This window comes from Octopus bimaculoides, chromosome 19 (genome assembly GCF_001194135.2).
Source record: "Octopus bimaculoides isolate UCB-OBI-ISO-001 chromosome 19, ASM119413v2, whole genome shotgun sequence".
Classification (NCBI taxonomy): Eukaryota; Metazoa; Mollusca; class Cephalopoda; order Octopoda; family Octopodidae; genus Octopus; species Octopus bimaculoides.
In genome coordinates, this window is record NC_068999.1 from 5363718 (window position 1) to 5375573 (window position 11856).

The following is an 11856-nucleotide window of genomic DNA, read 5'->3' on the forward strand; positions in this document are numbered from 1 at the left end:
CAAAACCCCCCCCCCCCCAATATCAGGATTTGTGCCTCTGGTAGATAGGATTATTATTATCACAATCCTGCAGAAGATTGCTTTCCTTAAGAGTCAGATGTGATTTCTTGTCTAGTTTGCATCCATTTGTGGCACTAAATTGGTAAATGGTAGAATATCTTGCATGATTTCACAAGTTTTCTTGTTTCTTTTGCCAAAGCAAAAAAAAAAAAAATCACTGATAAATTAAAAAAAAAATAATAAAATAGAAAAGTTTTTGTTCTTTTTTGCTTGTTTGAGTTTAAATGTTCAGGTTTTCTTTAGTTTCTTGAATATGTGTAAGTTTTATTCCTGACGATAGATTCCAATAAGTTTGGCGGAGTTTAATGTTTGAATCGCTGTTTAGTTTTATAGTTTTAGTTTTTTGTATGTACACATGTATAACTATATACTGAACCATACATACTCATACTTAGACATACACACTCATATACATACCTATACACATTCCCATACGCAAACACATATATCTACGAGTCACTCACTCACACACACACACACACGCACACATATTTACACACAGCAGGCTTCTTTCAGTTTCGATCTACCAAATCCACTCACAAGGATTTTGTTGGCCAGACTATGGAAGATACTTGCCCAAAGTACCACGCAATGGAACTGAACCCAAAAGCATGTGGTTGAGAAGCCAACTTCTTGCCACACAGCCATGCCTGTCCAGTAACATTGACTAACCTTATCCTTTGACTATCTTGCCTCTCCCCTTTTTAAGTGTGTGTATGTGCTAATGTATGTGTGTACATTAACATTTTAGTCCCCGCCCACTTCTACGCCCATCCATACTTATGTACCTGCACGCACTCATTCACCCAGACACATTCACACACTCGCTCCCACACACCCATTGACCCACATGACCATACACCTCATACACACACATACATACACATAGATACACATAAATACACATAAATACACATACATCCATACATACACATACATACATACATGCTATGATCATAATTGTTGTCATAAACAGCAGTAAATTATTATTTGAAGCATTCACCTAAACAAGCCATATTCAAATTATGTGTGTACATACACACACACACACACTTGTATATATACTCACACATGTATATGCATATACGCACATACATGTATATATGCACACACACACATATACACACGCACATATATACACACTTGCACACACACAGACACACACTTGTGTACACTTGTTAATTTATTATTAGTTAATGATTTTCATGTTTTTTTACATAGATTTTTTTATATGTATTTTTATGATGCATGTGTATACATACATATATGTACATATATATATATATATATATACATACATGCTGTTTGTGTTATCTGTATTATTGCACAACCTGCATGCTGCCTGCTTACAGCTTTTGCATGCTTCCAAAATTCTTAATTTTTTTTTTTTTATTATTTATCTCACAACACTTTTTTTCTTTTTTTAATAGCACTTGATTTGCTGTCAATTAATTTTCTTTTCTTTAGTTAATTAAGAGGACAAAAAAAAAAAAAACCCAACAATTTCAAACAAAACAACATTACTCTTTCTGACCACTCTGTGACTTATTAGCCCCGTGGTGGGGTTAGTTGCATAGTTATAATAATGATGGACTCGTGTTCGGCTTTTGCTGAATGATCTGCACAAATGATTTGTGTATAGGGATCAAATGTATGTACCGTACATTAGCTCATTCTCTCCATCAAATTCACATTACCTGAACAGGTGCATGGTGTGCCACACGTCAGGTGTCGAAGTGATCGTAAAGCAACGTGAGATGAAGTGTTTTGCTCAAGAACACAACACATCGCCCGGTCTATGAATTGAACCCACGACTGCTAGATCATGAGTGCAATGTTCTAACCACTAGACCATGCATCCTCTACAACAACAACAACAATAATAATAATAATAATAATAATAATGGTTTCAAATTTTGTCACAAGGGTATCAGTTTTTTTTTGGGGGGATGAGACGATTACATCAACCCCAGTGTTCCACTGGTACTTATTTTGTTGACCCCAAAAGGATGAAAGGCAAAGTTGACCTCAGTGGAATTTGAACTCAGAATGTAAGAATGGACGAAATGCTGCTAAGCATTTCATCCAGCATGTTAATAATTCTGCCAGTTAACTGGCTTAATAATAATAATTATAATAATAATAATTAATGATAATAATAATAATAATAATAATAATAATAATAATCCTTTGTACTATAAACTCTAGGTCTGAAATTCGGGGGGGAGGGGGTCTAGTTGATTACATTGACCTCAGTGCGTAACTGGTACTTATTTTATTGACCCTGAGAGGATCAAAAGCTATGTTGACCTTGGCTGAATTTGAACTCAGAATGTAAAGTCATATGAAATGATGCTAAGCATTTTATCTGGCATGGTAATGATTTTGCCAGCTTACCACAATGACGATGATAATAATAATAATAATAATAATGATAATAATCATCATCATCATCATCATCATCATCTAGTGGCGTTTCTTTATTTGCCGCACAATACATACAGAAATATTTACTTCTATATGTATGCATGCCTTTATACATAACGCATTTGTGAACACACACACATGTACACATAATGTAGTATATGTATATGTATGTGTACGTATAGATGTGTGTGTGTGTGAACTTAGTGTGGTTTAAATGTTTTGATATCAACTCACTTGAGACTGCTTTTGGTTCTGTGGTAGAAACTTTTTGTTTGAAAGAGATCAGTGTTAAAATTGTCCACCAAAACTTCACATTAATTTATGTTCCAAATATCACCTTTTTTTTTTTTTCTTTTTTTTTACTAAATCCTCTATAATTTTCGAAATTCATTAAAATGTGGCATGTAAAAAGCACCATTCAAAGATTGGGCCCCATGGAGGGAGTGACAGGTGACCGAGACCTTTGGCGATATACCATGCTTATGTAGACTTGTCAAGAACAAGTGGGACTGTAGTCGTGGCTGATGCTGGTCTCAGGTCAATGGCACCTGTGCAGGTGGCACATAAAAAGCACCCACTACACTCTCGGAGTGGTTGGCATTAGGAAGGGCATCCAGCTGTAGAAACCTTGCCAAATCAGATCGGAACCTTGTGCAGCTTGCCAGTTTTCAGTCAAACCATCCAACCCATGACAGCATGGAAAACAGACCTTAAATGATGATGATGATGTACAGACAGTGTGTTTGGTAGTTGGAAACTGAAAATAGCCCGTTATATATATGTACTTGTGTGCGTGTGTGTGTGTGTGTGTGTGTGTGTCTGTGCAGCCTTGGCGAGACATTACATGATGGTTGTAAATGAGCATCATTGTCATACAAGTGAGGTTGTTTGTTTCCAGGCCTCCACGAAAAGCAAGTCTGCCCCAGGGGAAAAAATATCACCTTGTTTGGAAATAGGTGAGGGTTGGCAACAGGAAGTGCATCTGGTTGGAGAAAATTTGGCCTCAATGAATTCCATGTGACCCATGCAAGCATGGAAAAGCGGATTAAAAGAAAATTGATGACAACGAGAGGATGACTGGAAAGTGAAGTTCACTCCATTGGAATTTGAACCCTGTGTGTGGAGAACCGAATAATATACTACAAGGCATCACATCCAGTGCTCTGATCATCATCATACATCAGTTTTCTATGGTATCATGGGTTGAATAGTTTGACCAGAGTTGGCAAGGGCCAGGGGATGCACCAGGTTCCATTATCTGTTTGGGCATGGTTTCTACAGCTGGATGCTTCTCCTAATACCAACCATTCTACAGAGTGTACTGGGTGCTTTTTATCTTATCCCAGTAAGGGAGCTTTTCACATAGGACCAGCACCGATGCTTTTTACGTGGCCCCTAACACAGCTGCTTTTTATGTGCTGCCAGCATGGGTGCTTTGTATGTGGTGCAGGAACAGGTGCTTTATGTGTGGCACCAACATGGGTGTCACATTATGTGGCACCAGCACGGGTACTTTTTATGCGGTACCAGCACCTGTGGCTTGCAAAACGAGGACCTTTCAGCTTAGAGAGCGAGTGGACCCGGGGGAAGTGAGCGTGTTGCCAGGCAAGAGGTCACAGTATGGTGGGGAGGATAGGGATAGCTGTCTTATTACAAAGGAGATACTTGACAACCCCAGAAGGACAAGGAAAGAGAGGAAGGTGTGTGTGTGTGTGTGTGTGAGAGAGAGAGAATTACTCACAGGAAACAGTGTGGGGGAGTATAAGTAGTATAGAGAGGGGATAGAGGGGCATGTTCCATAAGAGTGTGGGGGGGGGGAATATTTAGAGCTAGCAAGTAATTTAAATAAATACATTGTTAATTACATGAAAAGCTGTTGGCACTGTTTGCAGAAATGTGTGTGAGTATGTGTGCAGGTGTGCACAAGTGTGTCTGTGTGTCCTCTAAATCTCGTTTACTGCTTGCATTTTGCTGGTTTTTCTTGTTGTTTATTAGTTTTCTTTAATAGCAACTGTGCTTCCTTTTATATATTTTTTTTTTGTATATCATATATTTTCTTTCTTTTGTTTTACTTAATTTCTTTTCTCTTTTTTCTTTCTTTCTCTCAAAATTTTTTTCAATTGTTCTTTGATCTGAAACCCTTTGAAAACATTGGTAAAGTTAAAAACAGTAAAATCCAAACACCCTTTTTTTTTTTTGTTTTGCAAAAACCATTTTTATTGGTTCTGGTGTTGTTACTTTTACTCTTTGTCGTGATTAAAAATAATATATATTTGTTTCTTATTTTTCTTTAATCAACAAATTATATAACAACAGGTGCAAATTCTTTAATCTCCATACTGTGGACTTTAGTTATGATTATTTACTGATTCAGACCATTTTAACCCCAACGTCAAAAAAAAAAAAATGGTCTTACTTCAGACCGATCAGAAAGTCTCACTGTAGTTGTTAGACCAGCAGCAATGTCTCTCTTAGAATGATATTCTGTAATCTTAAAAAAAGAAAATTGAAACAAAGGAATGAAACCGTTTATAATGTAGTCCAAGATAAACTATGTCTGCCAAAAAATAAAAAGATAAAAAATAAAAATAAAGATAAAAGATGAAATGGTTACAGCTGGAACCGCTTTGATCACATATCTAATGATCTAAGAGCTAAGCAATAAGAGTAACAGCAGCAGAGGGTTTGTGTGTGCATATGTATGTATGTGTGTGTGTGTGTGTGTGTGTGTGTGTGTGTGACACGCACATAATGCCAAACGCTATAAGGACTAAATTAGTGTTCAAGCTAGATAAAATTCTTAAGACCCAGTGTCTCAGTCATGGGAGGCATAAACCAGCAGAACAAGAGTTGACCATAAGAAACACACTGGTTGAGCTAAAGAATATATAGTAGTAGTCGTAATAGTAGTAGTATGGGGACATGCTGTAATAGTGTATCCCTGCATCCACCATTTGTTGGCAGTTCCCTATTACTCTCGGCAGACGACTCTTTTGCACCACTTGGGCAACAGCCCTCTCACCCGTGGCTCTGTTTGGGTAGTTTTGTTACTGGTGAGGGCCTCATGAAGTCTTTGAGCACAAATCCTACATCAACCACTTTTAGCCACCTTTTATAACATGCAAAGGAAACGTTGGGTCTATTCTTAAACCAGTTTAGGTTTAATGTTGCCGAGGGGCCATAATATGAATCCTTTAACTGTTGTAATACAGGAATATATTATCAGAAAAGGTTTGAGCTCGGAATTGGTGAAGTGATTGATCTTTCAGTGGATGAGTGGCCACCCAGCCTCATGGTTGTCAACTGCTCTTCCCTGTCATTGTCAATGTAACTCGTATTTCTTTTAGGGTTTACTTGTCTAAATCATTGGATGGCAGCCATGCTGGGGCACCACTTTGGAGGAATTTTGGTCAGAGAAATCAACTCCCCAATATTATTTTTTTCAAATTCCAATACTTATTCTGTTGGTCGTTTTTGCTGTACTGCTAAGTTAAGGGGACATAAACGAAAACTGGTGTGGGAGAAAGCGACTTACCTACTCACCTTGAAATTTCTGACTTTGTGCCAAATTTTCAAATCACATGATTATTATTATTATTATTATTATTATTATTATTATCATTATTATTATTATTATTATCATTATTATTATTATTATTATTATTATTATTATTATTATTATTATTATTATTATTTACTTTTAATCTGCATATTTGATGCAATCACTTGCCGAGACACACCCAGTGTCCTTGGGCGAGCGAAGGATAAAACATGGTACAGTATGACTGAAAGCTTGGGGAAGGGAAGTGGCAGGGGCAGTAGCAAAATATCTTCATGTAATACAACACAGAAATTTTAATTGATAAGGTTTTTCTAAGGATGTGGGCAGTACTTGTCAGCACAATCTTTTGGATTTCTCTGAGACATGGTTCTCCTGGGTTATTATCCAAATGCTTCTGACATCCCTTTCTTATCATACCTAGGGCACCCATAATAACAGGAACAGTTCTTGCTTTAAAATGCCACATCTTTTGTATTTCAATTAACAGGTCCTTATATTTACTTAATTTGTCAAATTCCTTTACATTATTATTATTATTATTATTATTATAATTTTATTATTACTCATAAGGTGGCGAGTTGGCAGAAGCGTTAGCATGCTGGACAAAATGCTTAGTGGTATTTCACCCGTCGCAATATTCTGAGTTCAAATTCCACTGAGGTTGACCTTGCCTTTCATCCTTTCGGGTTTGATAAATTAAGTACCAGTTAAACTCTGGGGTCAATGTTATCGACTAGTCCCCTCCCCCAAAATTTCAGGCCTTGTGACTTTAGTAGAAAGGATTATTATTATTATTATTATTATTATTGTGAGCAGGCCAAATCATTAGAGTGTCGAAAGCAATGCCTTGTGGCATGTCTTCAGAACTTACATTCTGAGTTCAAATACCGCTGCAGTTAACATTGCCTTTCATCTTTTTGGGGTTGATAAAGTAAATACCAGTTATGCCCTGGGTTTGATATAATTGACTGCCCCACCCCCAAATTTCAGGCCTTGTGCCTTTAGAAGAAAGGATGATTATTATTATTATTATCATTATTATTATTAAGGTGGTACATCCAAGTGCCAGGTATATCGGTCCCTTGTCATCTCGCCTGAACCTTTCTAATATATGCACAAGGCTTGAAATTTTGGTGGAGGGGTTCAGTCAATCACATCGACCCCAGTACTCGACTGGTACATACTTTATTGTCCCTGAAAGGATGGAAGGGAAAGTCAACTTCGGTGGAATTTGAACTCAGAACACAAAGGTAGATGAAATGCCGCTAAGCATTTTCCCCAGCATGCTTACCATTCTGACAGCTTGCTGCCTTAAATAATAATAATAATAATAATAATAATAATAATAATAATAATAATAATAATAATAATATGTTGGTGCTCCAGTGTAAACACAGCTTTAAAGCTGAAACGCTTTAAAGAAATAATAATAATAATAATATTAATAATAATAATGATAATCAGGCACAAGGCCTGAAATTTTGGGGGAGAGGACTAGTCGATTATATTAACCCCAGTGTTTCGCTGGTACTTATTTTATCGATGAGTCAACCTCAGCAGAATTTGAACTCGGGACATAAAGGTGGCCGAAATACTGCTAAGCATTTCACACAGCATGCTAACGATTCTGCCAGCACACCACCTTTACAATAATAATAATAATAATAATGATAATGATAATAATAATAATAACGATGGAAAATCTATTTTGGGATCTTTTGCTTCTTTGATCTACTTTTTGCTTTTGTATTTGTTTTTTTTTTTGTATTTTATGTTTCTGTCGATTATAGAATGTTACATATTGATGTATTCTATCAACATAAATATTAAAGCTGTTGTTACACACCCACACACCCACACCCATCCACACACCCACCCACATACACGTGTGTTTGTGTGTGTGTATATATATATGTATGTATACATATATATGTACATATATATGTATGTACACATATACATATGTATGTATACATATATATATGCATATATGTATGCATGTGTGTGTGTATATATATCAATGTATTTTATTCTCTTGGCATAATTACTACCCTATTTGTTTTCACTAAAAATTGGAAAAATTGAATGAACTGTGCAGTTTGCTTGAAAGACAGCTGCGGTAAAATGTGAACGTGTGTATACATACATAGACATGTACACACACAACACACACACACACACATATAGATATATGTGCACATACAAACATACATGTATGTATATCTCTTTACAGGGGTCACTTGTTATATAATTGTGATTTATTTCAGGCAAGTAGAACTGCTGCTGCTGCTGCTACGAAGAAATTAGAAGAAATGATGGTTAAACTGGATCTCTTGGAGGACAGCCATGTTGTCATGGTAGATTCTTTGAACAATAAAGAGGCTGCTTATGAGAAACTCGTGGACGACTATCAAATTATCAAAGATCGTTTAACAGAGAAAATTTCCATCTTAGAAAAATTCCAACTTGAAAAGAACTCGTTAATTGAAAGCATTCAGTCGATGAATGAAGCAGAGTTAAATAGCCAAGCGGAATTAATGGATGTTGGTAAATTGTTAAGTGAATATAAAAACCAGATTGATGAATTAAAACAACAGAATCACCTGGCCAGAGAAGAAAATTCCTCAACAAACGAAGAAGAAATTGCTGTCTTACAAAAGAATTTCTCTGAAAAGGAAGCAAAACTGCAAGAGGCTGAAGACAAAATTCTTGATTACACCAACCGAATTACAGAACTCCAAGGAACAAATGAAAACCTCCAACATGAAAACCACAGTGTTTGTGACCAATATGAGAATTTGGTAAAATACAAAAATGATCTTGAAAACCAGTTAACAGCTTTGAAAGGAGATCTTCAGATTGTGGTTGAAGAACTGAAGCAAGCAAAGGAAGTGGTAGTAAATACCGAAACATTCAAACTTGAGTTGCAGGAAAAAGAAGCAGAATATTCTTCCTTATTGCAAAAATATACTGATTCTGCAGAAGTGGTAAGGTATCTTAAAGAGAAGGTCACGATGTTGGAATCATCCTCTGTCAAAGAATCCACTGATGCAGAAGGTTTAAAAGACGGCTCAGATTCTAACGTTTCTCTGAACGGTGCCGACCAGAAAGTTGACGAGGTCCACTTGGAGAATGCGAAAATGAAGTCAATGTTGGAACAGTTGCTGGAACAGAAGGAGATTGTGGAGTATGAGCTTCATGAATTGAAGGAAGAGACCGAATCTCAAAGAAACCTGTTGCTCAGCAAGACCGAACAGCTAAAAGAATGGGAAAACTTAATGAACATGATGAAGGAGGATAAAGAGAGGGCTTTGGTTGATTTGGAGGAGACGGAACAGCGAGAGCTTCATTGGCGGAACGAACTGGAATTTCTGATGAATTCATTGCATGAAGCATTGAACGAGAGGGACAGTCTACGTGAAGAGATGTTTAAATTGACCGAGAAGGACTGTTCTTCCATCGATGAAATTAACAGAATGAAAAAGAAAGTGGAAGAAATAATTAATGAGAAATGTCGTTTGGAAGCCGAGTTGGTCCATCTTGAGAATGTGTTGCAGAGAACACAGGCAGAGAAAGAGAATCTGGAGAGAGAGAAAGAGTCAATAACAGTTGTAATGCAGTTGGCTGAAGACCACGGGAGGGAAATGTCAGAAGAGAACAAGAATCTTAAGGCTTTTAGTGAAAAATTGTCCTGCGACAAAGAAGAACTCACCAGAACTTTGACAGCTGCCCAAGAAGAATTGGAGGAGTTAAAAGAAAGAGAGAAAGAAACGGCAGAGTCCACTGAGAATATATACTGTCTTGAAGAATCTCTGCGTAAAAGCAGGGAAGAAAGTGAAGCGATTGAGAAAGAGAAATTAAAGGCATTGAGTCAATGTAAAATAAAAGAGGAATATATCGAAGATTTGGAGAAAGCTCTATCAGAGAAAAGTAGTTATGTTCAGGAACTTGAGACCAAAATTATTGAATTGTCAAATTCTCTTTCTTCAATGAAAAGGAAATATGATGACATGAAACTAGAAAATGAAAAATCAGAACAAGTTTTGGAAGAAGCTTGGGTGGAGAAAAGTGAGACTCAGACAAGGTTGAAAGAGGGACTCTTGGAGAAGCAAAGCATTATTGATGATCTACAGAAGACTATCAGTAAGATGCACAGTGCCGCAACAGAAGAAATGAAAATGGTTTATTCAGATAACGATCATTACAGAGTTAAAAATAATGCTCTGAAAAATTCATTCCAGCAATTAGAAGAGCAGCTGAATGTGGTGACCGAAGAGAAAATGGAACTTGCAAATAGTTTGGAAGAGAAACACAGTTTGAATTCTATCTTGGAAGAAAAATTGACCCTTGCCTGTCAGCAGAAGGAAGTGTTGATGGAAGAGAAAGAGAAGCTCATTAAAACGGTGCAAGAGTATGCAGAATCTCTGGAGTGTTTAACTCAGGAAAAACAGGAACTTGTTGAATTGAGGGAAAAATTAAAACTCATTGAGATGAATAAGAAGAACATTGAAGATTCTGATAGTCATTCCAAAGAGATTTTGGAGAAATTTGAGTTTGAACTTCAGGAGAAAGACAAGAAAATGGAAGAACTTCAGGCTGAACTCTGCTCTGTGAGAGATGAAAATTCTAATATAGTTAAAGAAAACGATTGCCTCAAGAAAGATCTCAAAGAACATACTGCAAGAGTTGATTATTTAACCGATCAACTTTCAACGTTGGATCAATTGAAAAACAGCCTCCAACTGGTCCAAACTGCATTTGAGAATGAGAATGAGGAGCGGAAAAAACTGGAATCCAGTCAAGAGAAATTGGTAACCGAGAAAAAATTAATGTCTGAAGATTTTAGTGAAAAACTTGAACAGCTTAAGCAGGCATCAGATCAGCAGACGTCTGTGTTACGTGATGAAATGAACTCTTTGCAATCAGAACTTGTTGAAAAGGGAAAATCTTTTGATGAACTTTCTTTAGAGTTGAATGAGAAAACGGAATTATTGAAAGTAGCTGATGAAGAGATTGAACATTTAGAGAAACTGATAGATGAGAAAAATTTGGTAGTGGAAGATTTAAAGAAAGTCTTAAAAGAAAAATATGATTGTTTATCAGAACTTGAATCTAAACAGAAAGAACTTTGTACATTTAAAGAACAAATTAAAATATCTTCCGAAGAGGAATTGGTCAAATTAAGAACATGTCTTGAAACTTTAGAAGCCAAAACACGGGAAGATGCAGAAACAATAGGACAATTAAATACTCAACTTTCTACAGAAACAAAAGAGAAAGATTCTTTGAAGGAACAATTAGACAGAAATCTAACTGGAGAGGAAATACATCAAAAGAAACAGCAAGAACTTGAAATTTCTTTGAATGAAAGCATATCAAAGACAGCCTCTTTAGAAGAATCGGTAAACAATTTCAAAGAATTACTTGAAAAGAAAGAAATTCTGTTAGAAGAAAAGTCGCAGCTAATCACTACGTTAGAGAATGAAAAACATTCTCTGAAACAGCAGCTGACAGAGAACCAACATCTTGTTGAAGAAGGAACAAATTCTGTGAGGAATGTTAAAGAAGATCTTAATAATGAAATTTCTAAGTCTGAAAATCTTCGCTGTGAGTATGACGAAAAGCTGTCTCAGCTGAATGGAACCATAAAAGAACTGTCAGATAAGGTTTCCTGCTATGAAGGAGAAATCCAGAAATTGGAAAGTTCCAAGACTGAACAAGGATCTAACTTGGAATCAACAACAAGTTCTGTGAAAGATTTGAAAGAATTACTTGAAAAGAAAGAAATTCTGTTAGAAGAAAAGTCG

At 36.3% G+C, this 11856-nt stretch overlaps 1 protein-coding gene across 1 annotated transcript in view; it reads left to right on the top strand.

Annotated features, from left to right (window-relative positions):
- Positions 1-11856, top strand: part of LOC106869426 (GRIP and coiled-coil domain-containing protein 2) — a 121436-nt gene that overhangs the window by 37383 nt on the left and 72197 nt on the right. Inside the window, exon 8 of the mRNA XM_052974888.1 lies at positions 8317-11852. Coding sequence (XP_052830848.1) covers positions 8317-11852 — 3536 coding nt within the window. The remainder of the gene's footprint in view (positions 1-8316; positions 11853-11856) is intronic.